The sequence below is a fragment of the Hoplias malabaricus genome, chromosome 2, assembly GCF_029633855.1.
Source record: "Hoplias malabaricus isolate fHopMal1 chromosome 2, fHopMal1.hap1, whole genome shotgun sequence".
Lineage (NCBI taxonomy): Eukaryota > Metazoa > Chordata > Actinopteri > Characiformes > Erythrinidae > Hoplias > Hoplias malabaricus.
The window spans coordinates 82,060,605-82,076,429 of NC_089801.1; the positions used below are offsets into that span (position 1 = coordinate 82,060,605).

Below are 15,825 nucleotides of genomic sequence, written 5' to 3' on the forward strand. Positions count from 1 at the left end.
GCGTTGGTCAGACGCAACCGCGCAGTGCATCATGAGTCCGGTGCGTCAAGATGGGGGGATACGCTGCGGCGAAAAGTTGAGCCAAGATGAACTTTATGTAAATGAATCCGGCCAACGCAATGCGTCTATTTATGCGTTTGCCTGATAGGTGCAAATAGGGTTAATGACTTAATTGAACGAGACAAGGATCACCTCTGTTTACACCGACATGCAGACAGTTGGAGAGGTCCGAGGTGTTGAGCAGTGTAAATGAAGCGTTTAGGCAGGCAAGAGCAAAGGAGGGGCGCGAGGGCGCAAGTGTGAGTATTGAGACAGGGGAACAGAAACCTGGCCTAGTCCAGAACACATCATCCTGGGTTTACTTTCTTGCTCCTGCTTCAGTCAGGTCTGACAAATCAGCGAAGCAAACATTTTCATGTGGATTGCTAATATGTGTTTTGCTGCACTGGATTTTTTCCTTGTGTGGAAACAAACCAAAACAAGGGGAAATTGCTCCAAGATTAAGAACTTATTAACTGATTCAGGTGAGAGAAAAGAACTACAGGTGTGAAAACGCCTTAACACAAGCTTACTGAGCAGTCTTGACCAAGCCAAAACCCAGCAAAGAGGGGTTCAGTGAATATGGTGGTGAATGTGTGTAAGTGTGTGAGTGTGTGTGTGTCAGTGGAGACGCTGTAGAAGGACAGAGTGCCGGCCTCATAGTCCACATACACTCCTACTCTGTTAGAGCTGGAGGGAGGAGGAGGGAGATCAGTGCTGTTCTTATTGTGATGGACAGAGTAACTGTTATCAGAGCAGCTCAGACTCCAGGACTTTTCATTCTCTCCAAACCAACAGTCACTGAGACCTTTTCTCCTGATTGATTTGTACGCCACTGAAACATAAACCTCCCACTTCCCACTCCACTCAGTTTCCCAGTAACAGCGTCCAGTCAGACTCTCTCTGCACAGAACCTGCTCCCACCGATCAAACCTCTTTGGATGATCAGGATACGGCTGGTCTCTCCAAACACGCTTCACCTTCCTGTTCCCCTCAGACAGAGCGAGCTGTGGGTGTGCTGTTTTTGGGTCCAGTGTGAGCTCACAGTCATCTGTACACAACAAGATTCATGACACAGTAAGAAACACAAAAACAAGATACATAACACAAAATAGGACACACAACGCCCAATAACATATACAACACACCAAAAGACACACAACAGAAAAGAAGATACACAACATAGTAGTAACATAACCAAAAAGGAAGAAACACAAGAACACAACATCAAATAAAATACACAAATCAAAAAAATTCATATACACAACAAAAAAGATACAAAGTCCACAACGAAAATACACAACCAGAATGTTAAGATTAAGATTAACTCTTATAAGATTAACTATTATCCCCTCCAGGGGAAATTTTTCTTGGGCCACCCAAAAGAAAAAACAAAAAAAAAACTGCATTACATAAAAAGACATACACATAATAGATTAAATAGATTAAACCCGTAGTTTATGATAAAATAATCATTTAAACAGCTCATTAAAATAATGTAATATAAGAGCAATCATTTATTGATTATTAAATTAAAATATTAATTACCTGTTTCTTAATGAGGTTTGTTATTTAACAGGGTTATTTAGCATTTTCACCACCACATAATCAGCCACCTCATTATTCTCACACCTCTTGCTACACTTTCACCATTAATACACTTTAATAAATAATTAATCTCCACTAACTCTACTACAGCCTCACAGACAAAATGTTTAAGCTTTGACTTACTGTTGGCTGTCAGTTTAAAAGCTGATTATTAGTCATTTGTTGTGAACAAATGACTGAACACAGTAAACTTACATTTCTTTAGACCTGGTATGATTCGGTTCTTCCCAGCTTTGTCCAAACTGAAAAATAAACACTGCACATTAACAGCTGATGCTTTGTAAATGTACTTCATATATCTGTGCTTTACTAAAATATTTTTAGATTTTTTTTATTTAAACCCACTTTATTTGACTTTCTGTTTACTGCAGTGTGTTCTGCTCTTAAATGGGTATTGGGGAAAAAATTGATTGTCTCTAATTTCCAGAGGAATATGATGCACTTTCAAACTGAATATAATGAATCATAGAAAAATAAAGCACTATCAAAAAGACTAGACTACAGGTGCAATACATTTTTCCAATCCCTAATGCAAATTTGGTTTATTAGCAAAATGTATAAAATTCAGCTTTATGCAAAAAAAAAAACATTCAACTATTCAACCATTAAAATTAAATAGCTGAATATAACTAATACAAAAAGTAGTTTCTCCAAATTCAACAGAAATTGCCACTTGTAATGACACCTGCTGTCTCAGAATCATTTAGACCCTTCATGACAAGCACCGGAAGTACTTTACGAGAGCACCCTTTTCTAATTACTAATAGGAATTCTAGCCTATTCTTCATGGACAGTGGCCCCCAGTTCACTAATATTCTTAGGTTTTTGTGCTGCAACCACCTCTTTTTTAAATCCAAGCAAGGATGTTCTATTTCAGCCTTTCTCAACTGGGGTGCCATCTGGCTTTGTCAGGTGTGCTTTCTGCACATAAAACATTCTGACAATGCTGACATAAAAATAAAAATGATAGTTAAAAAACTGTCCAGTTAAGTTTCTTGATTTTGGGGATCAGTGTATCACTTATCACTTTAAAGATTGAGTGATGCACTTTATGCGCTTCATTTAATGAAGCTGTGGTAGCATCTCATGTGTCTTGTGCTCCCTTCGCCTCATTCACGTACCAGCTCTGACTCATGGGAAATTAAATGGCTGACTGGGTAGGCCTTGGTCCTTATGGCTACGCCTCTGGATGTCAGAAACTTCTACATAATAATGTCAGAATATTTTGAAAATAAAGCCAGAATATTTGAAGGAAAAAAAAGTCTATTCTGAACTTATCTCTCAGAATCTAAAAATTCTCTGGGCTATTGGTCAGTATTTTCCATCTGAGACTTTTGTGCACTATTGCTGGAGCTTGTTTGTGTTGTGACTGGACACAGTGCACACTGGCAAAAGTGGACTTAGGAGGATTTGGGCTGGAGTTCTGGGTGGCTTGAATGCATGTGCATAATGCCGTGCCCCCCTATATCTATGGTAGGCTTGCGAAAACCAGCGGCCGAGGACTTGGATGGTGTGGTTGGGAAGTCCTAGGTGGGAGGCTGTGGAGGTGGTGCTGGTCCTAAATGTGTGAATGAAGAAATAAACTGGATTAAGGAGCTGCGGAGGGAGCTGAAGAAATTGTCTGAAGAGATTTTCTTCCAGATTGTCCTGCCCTCTTGTCATCCTTCACAGGTGTTCCTTGTTTGTAGTCAGTGTATATATATATATATATATATATATACTCCCTTGTTCTCATGGCTTGTTTGTCTGATTTTGAGTGTAGATGTACGTTTCTGTGTTTAAATAGTTTACATATGTTTATACCAGTTCATGGCTGTTTCTGTTTAGTTCTAGTTGGTGTTTCTGTCTGAAGTTTGTGTTTATTTTCAGTTTATACTTGTGTTGTAAACATAAGTAAAGATACTTATATATGTTTGGTGTTTGCTTTTGTTGACACAATTGAGTCATCAAAATCGATTGAGAGGGAGGCGAGTTCTAGGGCCAATAATATGTGAACCAGCGACTGCCGTAATCATGAAAATTAGTAGAAGAGGTGTCTGTAAATATGGAGGAGTCCTATGGATTGTAGGGCTGTCCCGAATACCATTTTTTGGGAGGTTTTGGCCAGGATATTCTGGCAAATATTCGAATACTTGAAGAGTGGGGTGGTGTATGTTGTTGTCATTAACAAAATCTGCTTCTGACCCCTGATTTAATATCCCTCTCTTTGCTTGTTAACTGCTAATGACCCTGCTAACTAAGGGCAGATCATACACAGTTTAACCAGCTTAATTGGAGGTGCACTAATTTCAGGCACAAAGCTGACAAAATGAACTGTGGCCTTACCTCGCCTCATTGTGAGTGTGTTGTTTTATTGTGTTAGTCTGTTTTTTATGACTAAGTTTTAGGCTTCAGTTGCACAAAAACCTATGTTGATGAGCCTGAATACGGGTGGAGTGGGGAGAGCACTGTGTTTACTGCTGAAGCCCGAATACGGGTGGAGTGGGGAGGGTGCTGTTTACTGCTGGAGCCTGATTGTGGGTGGAGTGGAGCAATGCCTTTATCGATAATCACATTTATCCAAAAATATCTGAATCTCAAATTAGAAACTGAATACCTACCCAATGAATAAATATCTGAATACCTGAATATTTGGGGCCAGCTATTGCTCAGAAAATCAGTGCTCAGTGCCCGCTGTAAAATTAAAGCCTAATAAACATAATTGGTAATGGGTGTTCAACAATTTTAATTGCAAATGTATTTAAACATAGCTTAACATTTATAACTAAAAAGATATAGTACATTGATGTCTATTGAAGGATTGCAGGTACACAACCCTCTGGGGTGTTAGGGTGCTACAAGGACATTTCAAAATAGTGGGCTATGGCACGTGCACACACACATACTTCTACACAATTTTACATACCTTAGTTTGGCCAGTGTGCAGAGCAGCTTTTTCCCTCTTTCTCCTGGGTGATTGTAGGACAGATCTAGCTCTTTGAGGTGTGAAGTTTTTGAACTCAGGGCAGAATACAGAGAAGTACAGCCATCCTCTGTGATCATACAACCAGACAATCTGCAGGGAGCAGAAGAATAGAATGAAGTACAAAATGGTCACATGATGTTTAGAAACTAAAAACTGAAGAACAGTCTATATCAAACATGATGCAACAGAAACATATTTTCACCAAGTTCACCAAAATATTATAATCTATTCTGATACAAAACCTAAACAGATGGTATTTAACATCATAATAGCATTTAACAAACTAATATAGACATGTAAAAGTGTTTGTGTGAGTGTGTGGGCAAATGACAAATAAACTGATTTATCTCAGTATAGTTCATTCATACCTTGCAAATAGTGTATGTATGATTAGATTGCACAGCAAACAATATTCTCATCAAAAGAATCCAACATGCACGATGCAGCATGTTGTTTAGTAATACTGTACTTAAAGAATATAAACTCGAAATAAACAATGAATCAATACATGACTCTATTTAAGCTTTAAATTCATATATTAACATTCTTAGCCCACTAGCAACAAGCTAACAACTGAACTGAAGCATTCTGAATATATTTAAACATGAACATTTCCACATATTTCCACATAACCATTCCTTTAGCTAGTATTATCTAAACACAACAGAATTTTCCTTCACAAAATAACTGCACACATTGTCAGTTATGTGATTCAGGGCAAAATAAAAACTCAAAAGAATAGGGCAACAGGATATGCCCTCTGGGCAGTTTAACAGTTTTATAAACATAAAGGCTCCTGAAAAAAAGCTGAGATTCAGTACAACATCATGAGACAGCACAAAGTGAGAGGGAGTGTAGAGGGGGAAAAAACAGACGAGTTCAGGGATACACTACAGGGGTTACATATGATAAGTTTTCTTACATGTATAAAGTAAAAAAATGTTAAAAGATACTTCAATTACTTCAATGACAGTGCGAACTAACAAAGATTAGGTGCCACAAAAGCCAAAAACTAATTAAACAAAATTAAGCCAATGCTACTATGCGGATTTGAGCTTAAACTCAGATCATCCTATTAGATCACTACACTCCACCAGACACTCTTTCAATTTTATATGACGCAAAGATCCAATCAGAAATAAGCAAAGCAAAACATGCTGTTTTGTGGTTGGTTCAGCTGGCTTTGTGCTTGGTGGGGCAGATAGGACATCTGGGGGGCCAATGCCCCCCTTGCCCACTCTAGAACAGGCCCTTGTACACAGTAAACATTTACCAAATGTGAAATAAAGTGTGGAATGGAATAAAAAAGTATGTTTGTTATTTAGTTAGTTTGTTTGTTTATATATTTATTCGATTCATTATTTTCATTGTCACTGACCTGAGTGTCTCCAGTTTACAGTGTGAACTCTTCAGTCCTTCACAGAGCTCCTTCACTCCTGAGTCCTGCAGGTCATTGTTACTGAGGTCCAGTTCTTTCAGAGAATTCTCTTGTTGTAAAACTGAACTTAGGTATTTACAACTGTCTTCACCAAGATTACACACAGATAATCTGTATAAAGAGAGTAAACTGAGTATACAAAATACATTTTTGGGTTAAATAAATTGATAAAGTATCTATCTATTTATCTTAAAAATCTAAAAGGAGTATGTTTGTGCTGCTGGTCCAGGTATAATTAAAAACAGCAAAGTTATTTTCAGACATGTATGTGGAAAGCAGATAAACCCCACATAAGCACAGAGAACACATCAAACTCCTCACAGACTGTGACCCAAGGTGGGGCTCAAAACCAGAACCCTGGAGCTGTGTTTCTTTTTCCAACTTGAAGGATTTTTATCAAATTCACTTTAGACATCTTTTGAAGTCAGAAAAGGATGTTCATGACACACTGAAGATGCTGCTTTTTCATTTTACCACTCATTGAAATAATTCACAGAAATCTCACTTGTGTGTCTCCAGTTTACAGAATTAACTATTCTGTCCAGCAAAGAATGCCTTCATTCAGAAATCCTGCAGGTTAACTTGTGTTAGTCTGAGCATCTGTCTCTGATGTAGGGTATATAATGTAACTGGACCACTAAGTTTTAGCTGCACAGTCCTGGACTGGAGGATATAAGTTGAGCATCAACAGATGAGCTAGAGAAGGAGCTAAAAGAGAAGGATTCTGTTCCTGAGACCATATCAGTGTTACAGCTGATCCAACACTCAGTGTCTTCTGTAAACCTGCCAAAACTGATCTATTTTGTCTGGAAAAGGGAATGTAATGAACCTTTATGGAACACAACTGGACTTTAACACCAATGCTGTACCTTTAGTGATAAAAATGTATATGTACTGTTCCTTTTTTCTGAGAGTGTAGTAATCATTAACCATTTGATAGCACTGTACACTTTGGTCATCACACATCATTTAAATAATGAGAATCATATTTTATCACTCGGTCCACACTCACTGATGATTACTGACCTTTCACTGACCAACTCATGATCCTAGGGCTATGTAAACAAATAAAGAGTTTCCTTGATTACAGTTATTAACGTCACCTAAGAAAAATTTAATTCATAAAATCATTAAAAAAAATTATTGTTAAATGTAGATCTCAAATCAGAAAAGTGTGAGCACTCCTGACCTAAATGCCAGCAAAGAGGTTACAAAAAAATAAAACTATTCACTGCCACCTGACGTCCCCAGACAAAGCCCCCAAAATGTAAGCAGGGGTCTTCTCTCCTCTGTGACAGGACTGAAGGTGTGTCTACTCAAAGTGTAGACGGAATAATGAAGGCATGCAGCGGATCCTTGCATCCTTATGGCACAGGATATTGAAATACAGACTTGAAGCCAGTGTATGGACTGACGAACAGAGGTGACGTGTCCTCATTTGCTCATAGTTTAAGACTTTAAATCACTATAAATACTGGGGTAATATATATAAATCATGAACCGTTCATGTTGTTTTTTTTTTCTTTATTAACATGACTGTTTTATCTGCATAGAATTAAGATCCACTGTGTTAAAATTCCCCTTTACACTCCTACTGGGATGCAGCAGGTGATTTACAGGCTGCAAAAAATGATTATGTAACTGAAACTGATGAAAGGCTCTGTAAAATTTCTGTGGGGTACTTGGTAAAATAATTTTTAACACATTATCATCATTCATAAGGGTAATTCTGGGAATGATAATCGTTCCTCTAAATTTATATTATTGCCCAAGCCTAACATGAGGAATATTTATGACTCAAAAAAACAAATTATTAGTAACACTAACCTGAGTTGCTCCAGTCTCTTCAGTCCATCAGTGAGCATCTTCAGTCTTGAACCCTCCAGGTCAGTGTAACTAAGATCTAGTTCTTTCAGAGAGGAGTTTTCTGACAGTAGAACTTCATTCAGTTTTTTAATTAACCCTTCAGTGAGATTAAAGCCAGCTAATCTACAAAAGTGGAAGAAAAAAGAGCGAGTTTCTGCATTTAATTTGGTCTGTTGTTCTTGTATACACTTTTGCCATGAACTGCCCAAGAACAATTTTATTATTAAACGAAAATGTAAAATCTGTGGAGTAAGCTGAAGAGGAATACAGGAACAAAGATTTTCAATGTAGTATATGGTTAAATAATTAAACATATATCAATATTAATAGATTAAACACTTACAGAGCCTTTTTGAAGTTTGTCATAGTTGTGAAGAGTATCTCATAACCCTTCAGATTTGTGTTGTAATCATTTACATCAAACACATTCTGCACTTTTATGTGGAGAAATATATAGGCTATGAGTTTGCATAGTACAGGAGGGAGCTTCAATTTTGCATAAGAAATTGAACCTAGAGGGAAATTAACACATAGTTTACTGTCATCATCCAGACATATAAAGATAGTAAAATCAATGAGTGGATTTTCAGATAAAAATAAATTTGTTGTATCACATGAATGAATCTGGGATGAACAAATGCATTTTATTACTATTATATATAATATATTATCTTATGGCAATATGGCAATATGTCAAATACAAAATGACATTCAATATTCCTCTAGTAATTTTAAGTAAATAAAAATTATGCATTAGTTAGATTTACTTTTAAAAATATTATTCAATATTGAATATTCCAATATTCCCTTTGAACTGGTTCAAACTTTTTACATGACTGAATAAATATTTAGCAAAACCTCGACAATACTGAAACCCTCCCACTTTTCTTCAAAGATATTTCTTGCAGTTCTGCATTGATCAATGTTCTTTTTTTTAATTTACGTTTTGACAATTCTCTCACAAGGTTAGGCAAATAGAGGTGAGCCATAGCCCATCTTTATTATTTTCTATAGTCACCAGCATATAATAGTATGTTTAAAAAACATGAAATTAACTATAAACTGTGTATATACCCATTAAACATCACTTTCTCTCTTACTGTATATACTTACATTATTTTTTCTTTTTTAATTGTGTCATGTTAACAAAATACAATCAAGTTGATCTGTGAAAATATCAGAAATCTTTGATATAAGGGAGAGGGAACAACTCACAAATGCTAGTTTTTTGTTGCATTTTGAATATAGGTTCTTTGGGAATGGGTTTGCAAAACAATAGAACATAAATAAAAACATTATAAAAAAAACATAAATGTTTCTAAAAATGGTCTAATGAACTTCATTCATGTGTGTTTTTGGACTGTGGGAGGTCACCGGAGCATCTGGAGAAAACCCATGCGGACACAGGGAGAACACATCAACTCCTCACAGACAGTCACCAGGAATCAAACCCACTACCTCCAGACCCCTGGAGCTGTGTGACTGTGACTCTACCTGCTGCTCCACCATGCCGCCCAAATGAAATTTACCTTTTAAAATATAACTTGCTAATAGGGTTAATCCAGCAATAATGTATTTTAAAACAGTCTTCCAAACATTGAAATCTTCATCTGAAATAAAAAAAAGAGACACATTCACACACAACCATATTCCTTATACATTTTACAACAAATTGAAGTGAGTTAAAGCTACACATTGAGTGCATGAATATAATTATTCATTCATTAATTATCTACAACCGCTCATCCAGTTCAGGGCCGCAGTGGGTCCAGAGCCTACCAGATTTTAGCTGAACATTCACAACAAATAAATAATAAAGCAATAGTCACTGCAGAAATATCTCAAGCTCAAATAAACAAACGTTACTTGTCACACTGTCCTTCAGAGGAGTTATAGAACCAGGTAGAAGTTGAACTTCCTCTTTATAGTTCATTACCTGTTTTCTTTTATTTACATATGTTTACTTCAATTAAACATTCGTTCATTGTCTCTATATGCTTACCCAGTTCAGGGTAGCGGTGGGTCCGGAGCCTACCCGGAATCACTGGGCGCAAAGCAGGAACACACCCTGGGGGGACAACAGTCCTTCACAGGACAACACACACACATTCACACCTATGGACACATTTGAGTCACCAATCCACCTACCAACGTGTGTTTTTGGAGCAAGGGAGGAAACCGGAGCACCCAGAGGAAACCCACGCAGACACAGGGAGAACACACCACACTCCTCACAGACAGTCACTCGGAGGAAACCCATGCAGACACAGGGAGAACACACCACACTCCTCACAAACAGTCACCCGGAGGAAACCCACACGGACACAGGGAGAACACACTACACTCCTCACAAACAGTCACCCGGAGGAAACCCACACAGACACAGGGAGAACACACCACACTCCTCACAGACTGTCACCCGGAGGAAACCCACACAGGCACTGAGAGAACACACCACACTCCTCACAGACTGTCACCCGGAGGAAACCCACACAGGCACTGAGAGAACACACCACACTCCTCACAGACAGTTACCTGGAGGAAACCCACACAGACACAGGGAGAACACACCACACTCCTCACAGACAGTCACCCGAAGGAAACCCACACAGACACAGAGAGAACACACCACACTCCTCACAGACAGTCACCCGGAGGAAACCCACACAGACACAGGGAGAACACACCACACTCCTCACAGACTGTCACCCGGAGGAAACCCACACAGGCACAGAAAGAACACATCACACTCCTCACAGACAGTTACCTGGAGGAAACCCACACAGACACAGGGAGAACACACCACAGTCCTCACAGACAGTCACCTGGAGGAAACCCACGCAGACACAGGGAGAACATACCACACTCCTCACAGACTCTCACCCGGAGCGGGACTCAAATCCACAACCTCCAGGACCCTGGAGCTGTGACAGGGACACTACCTGCTGCACCACCATGCCGCCTTGAATATAATTACATTGTTCCATTTTGAAACTGTAATAAAGCTTACCTCTGATTGAAAGATAAACATTTGCATCATCAGACTCAGAGCCTGACTGAATTAAACAGTTGTAAAGTCCCTCATCAGAAGGTTGGACCGCTGAGAGTTTCAGAGAGGTGTTGCCAGTTTTCAACTCATCCTTAAATAAGCTTGTCCTCCCCTTGAAAGCCTCAGCCTGCTTGTCAGTTCTGTCTTCATGATTTATGTAGAGATGCACCATCAGGGTCGTCAAGTCCACTTTAAGCCACTCTACTCTCATATCCTCAGCACTGATTTTAGGTTGCAGAGAACAGGGCAAAACCACATTTTCACCTTGGTCAACAATAAGAGCAGCTGGACCAACAACTTGAAATCTCTCTGTAACTTTATAAAAAAAACAACAGATTACAGTTAATTGTTAAAACTGTTAAAAATCCAGACCATTTTCTGCCTAAAATGACATACTCAAATCTAGAGGCTTCCTACTCAGGCAGTAAATAAACTAAAGGCAGTTTCATGATTTAATTTTACAAAAAACCCTTCACATTTGTAATAGAAACGATTTAGAGGCACTGAAATATATCTGAAGTGGTCAAAATCTCATGAAAACCACAAAAAATGTAGGCGCTTTCTGACTTTTCAAAATAATCTAAATATTAGTGACTACAGACTGAAGAGTTCAAGAGCCCCAATACTTTTTCTTTTGAAACTTGTGTCTCCAGGGGTCTACATTCACCAGGCAACATTTAGAGTTGATACCGCCTACTGATTGGAAGTTATTCAAGCTGGAGTAGACAGTGAGCAGGTGGCCTCTCCAAGTGTTCCTTTGGAGTCTCCAAAGACCCCAAGCTCTCCATAAGGAAATTACTGCAGAAATATAGTGTATATTTCTTATCTACACCTAATGCTAACATCTTAGTGTTTTTCTTTACTTTCCTGTTCTTTACTTTTCTCATGTACCTCTCCAAGTGGCCTTTTGCCCTCAGCAAACAGGAAAAACCTTTAGATTTGTTGTATTTTAGTCTGATTTACCTCATTTAATTCTGATGTTTACACTTGTTTCTAACTCAGTACAGTGTCCCTTTATTAAAGGCCAGATGTGTTGGGAGGTGGGAGCTTCACCTTCAACCCCCTCACACACCCGCCTGTATTTAAATAGTCTCAGTGGGGGAAAGGCAGCCAGTGAAAGACACCTAAACTCTGAAAAATTGTTTATTGTCTTGATTATTGTTTGTAGAGATTGGCTGCCAAATAAAACAGTTTGAATCGTCTCTCGCGTCTCTCGTACGTGGGTCCGTTAGGCACTGAAACCGAAGGCGCTCCATTACTCCATAATTTGGCCCCTTATTGACGTGTCATTGGAAAGCTGAGAGCTTCAAGGGTTTTATATTTATTTTTTATTTTAATTTATTTTTTGTACTTAAAAATACTTTAAAAAAAGCTTTTATTTTGCATATTCTCTTTACATAAACATTAACATTACTAACGATCAATTTCACAGAAAGACTCAAATTTGGTCTGGTTTCGAAGGGGACAGTCTAAGGTAAGCGTTATGCGTTGTTTGTCTTTTAATTCCTTGCCCATACATTTTAGAGTATAATTCCATATATGCTCATAATCCTGAGAGTCTGCTCATTCGATTAACCCAGACAGTGAGCATATATCAGTCCACTGGCATAACCACTGACTGTAGACCACTGCTGGTCCACCATCGGACCACTCAGATTACTGTCCTGTACAGAATATAACCCATTTATAATCTCCTCAAACAGATTTTACATTCATAGAGACTTTTATTCTGGAAAACAAACTAATACAAATTAGAGGTGGGCGATACCAGGAGTTTTGGTATAGATCCAATACCAAGTAAATACAGGGCCAGTATCGCCAATATTGATACCAATACCGATACCGGTAGTCTTCCCCACGCGCAGGTGCAGAAGCAGAAGTCGGGAGGGGTGGGGGTGCTGCTGCTCCTAGCAAAGTTACAAAGCTTGGGGGGGTGAGTGCGTGCGCACTGCTCTTCGCAACATGAAGAGCACACACAGACTTTAGGTCGAGAAAAATGGCTTATCATTCTATTTCGTATCGATCTATTTCCACGAGTATTTATCAATACCAATACTAGCGTTGTTATCGATATTATCGATATTTGGATCGATCTGCCTACCTCTAATACAAATATTACCAACAACTATAAGAGATATAATAATGAGTATAAGCCTGACATAAAATGATTATGATAAAAATGTTGACACTGTGCTGGATTAAAATTATTTACTAATCTTATTTATAAAGAATAACAAAAGAACCTAATGAAGGAAAAAATGTAAATTGGACTGAATGGAAAAGTGCTAAAATGTGGCATTGTGTCTAAAATTTTGTTTAATCTCCAGTGGTCCGCCCAGAAAACGCTGTGTAAAACACTAGTGGACCTTCATCTTTGCCCTCAGTGGGACAACAGTGGTCCACCGGGTCCTTCCTATCAGGGAATGTATGTGTACACATTGACACATATGGCTCCATGAAAAGTATGAATATTTGTACTGTCACTAATATTTCTTTTTCACTTTTGGCTTTTCTTTTGAAATCTGTTCCCCTACAGGCTCTTACTGTAACGTTCAGAATAAGGAGTTCTACCCAAACAATGAGGGGGCTAGTTTGACCAAGCTTTTCCAAGTGGAGACTGGCTTGACTGCAGTCTTGATTCTGTGTCATCCAGCAATATGGGGCACCTGAAGAAACACTGAGTAATTTGCTAAGTGATCAAATACCTGATGTAGACTTCACAAAGGCATTGAGAATCAGCAGGGTCACACAGAGAAACATCCTCCCTGAAAGAGATTTGTACACTTATTTTTAGTTCATCAGCACAGACTTTTAAAACTCCGTAGACAAACTCTGAGTACCCACAATAGCACACAGCTTATGTTGCAAGGGCGTAAATATGAGATTATGAGATATACACTGATGTTGTTTGATCTGTTTTTATTGATTGTGTGAGGAGAGAAACACAGCAGCATACATTTAATAGTCAACTTGGACATTCAGTAATTAGATTAACAAAATGTTAAAATGTTAAAATAAGATAATCAGACAAATCACAGCTAAAATGACAAATATATAGTACAGTTAAAGTATAGTATAGTAAAAGTTAATGAAATATTAAATGAAAAAAAACATTGTAAAAATAAAAAATTAAGCCATTAATTGTAATCTTAGGTAGACCAGAGAGAAGAACATTACAGTAGTCTAACCTGCAAGTTGCTCAGAAAGAGAAATGGTCTAATGTTTGAGATGTTTTTCAAACTATAAAATGCTGTTTTTGTGATACCTTGTTTATGAGCCTTGAAATAAATTTAGATAAATATAGATTTCTTGCTTTTTGGTTTGAGTTAAATCCTAGATGATTTGTATTTGGGATCAATTTCTCTCTCCCTCTGAGCCTTTGAAACAATAATCAGTATCTCTGTTTTATCCTGGCTCAGCTGTTAATAATTCTGTGACATCCAGACATTTGTATCTAACATACAGTTAAAAAGTGCTCCAGTTGGTTTTGTGTCATTAGGAGACATGTCCACATAAAGCTGTGTGTCATCAGCATAGCTGTGGAAAGAGACGACACGCCTCCTGATAACACTACCCAAGGGTAACACGATTAAACAATAATGGTCCTAAAATTGATCTTTGTGTTACCCCACAAATAACCTCAAAGTTTTTGAAGGTGTGGTCCTCTATAGATACAAAGTATTTTCTTCCAAAAACTCCAGACAGGCCAAAACGCTTATTAAATCTTTCTAAGAGAATCTGGTGGTCCACAGTGTCAGAAGCAGCACTCAGGTCAAGTGGTACCAGAACATCTTGTTGTTGTCAAGATTTGTTCTGATATCAGTTAACATTCACTTAAACTCTGTTTCACAATGAAATCCAGGACAAACACATAAAGCAGTCATAGAGAGCAGAGTTACCTGCTTCTGGGTGGGTCTCTTTCAGTAGAAATATTCAGATCTTTATCAGGAAATCCAGTCCTATATCAGAGAACATGAATTATCACAGGATTTCTATTTTAATATTGTAACCTCCCACAGAAACCACACTGTTACAGTACACACATCTACACAGGCCTAGCTTATGGTGAACTGTAATATCAGGAGCTGAAGTACTGTTACTGCTGCAATATTTAAGGTAAATAATGTCATAAATGTATGAATAAGAAATTAGTTTCTGCTTTGTGTGGAAAAAGAGCTTGCAAACAAACAAAATTATCTTCTGGATCTGGATCTGTGGCATCAACTGAGTGAGGCATGGCAGTGAAGAGCCAGTGATCTGAAAAGTTCTCTGAGAAGAAGAGCATGCAGCTGAATTTTTTAAAATTAAACAGACTGATTGTAAAATGAGAAATTCTTTGAACAACTACATTACAATAATTAATATATGAAATATTCCCATAGCTGTTTTCACCAACAGCCCAGTGATAAATGCAAATCATTTCAGGATTTAAAGCTATTGAACATAGTGTTAATCCAGTGTGGAACCTTGTTAGCACGTCAGTGTGGTGTTGTTTTTACACTAGAAGACATGAATTACAGTCAGCTGAATATATCTGCTTTGAAACAACAGTGTACCAGGTAACAGGAGCTCTGCTGTGAACTCAGGTAGTGTTTTTCTGCATTTACATCAGTTTATACCACAAACACAGCAGGTTTACATCAGAGAGATATTCACCATTTTCACACTTTTGTGTGAGGCCTTGAATTGGAGATAGACCTTGAGAAAGTCTATTTTAGTGCAGGTAACACACAGAGTATTTAATGGTTTTAAGCTTTTAATAGATCTCATGAAAAGGCTATGCACACCTCTTGGGGTGAAATTGTTGCCATTACAGCTAAGGTGACTAGTTCAAAGCCTAAATTAAGAGCTAGCCATCTA

At 38.0% G+C, this 15,825-nt stretch overlaps 1 protein-coding gene across 1 annotated transcript; it reads right to left on the reverse strand.

Moving 5' to 3' along the window:
- Positions 1-557: 557 nt before the first annotated feature.
- LOC136678633 (tripartite motif-containing protein 16-like protein) lies at positions 558-11,176 on the reverse strand. Its single transcript, XM_066656702.1, has 7 exons — positions 10,927-11,176; positions 8,260-8,428; positions 7,878-8,039; positions 5,991-6,161; positions 4,553-4,702; positions 1,843-1,889; positions 558-1,090 (listed from the first exon to the last, which is right to left on the reverse strand). The coding sequence occupies exons 1-7, from the start codon at positions 11,174-11,176 to the stop codon at positions 558-560; spliced, it is 1,482 nt and encodes a 493-aa protein (XP_066512799.1).
- Between the last annotated feature and the right edge of the window lie 4,649 nt (positions 11,177-15,825).

Excerpts from the sequence above, each read along its gene's own strand:
- LOC136678633 (XM_066656702.1), bottom strand. The coding sequence starts at position 11,176 with ATGAGAGTAGAGTGGCTTAAAGTGGACTTGACGACCCTGATGGTGCAT. Across the intron at positions 8,040-8,259 it reads ACAAACTTCAAAAAGGCTCT|ATTAGCTGGCTTTAATCTCA; the intron begins GTAAGTGTTTAA and ends CCACTTTTGTAG. Across the intron at positions 1,890-4,552 it reads TGCACACTGGCCAAACTAAG|TTTGGACAAAGCTGGGAAGA; the intron begins GTATGTAAAATT and ends TTTATTTTTCAG.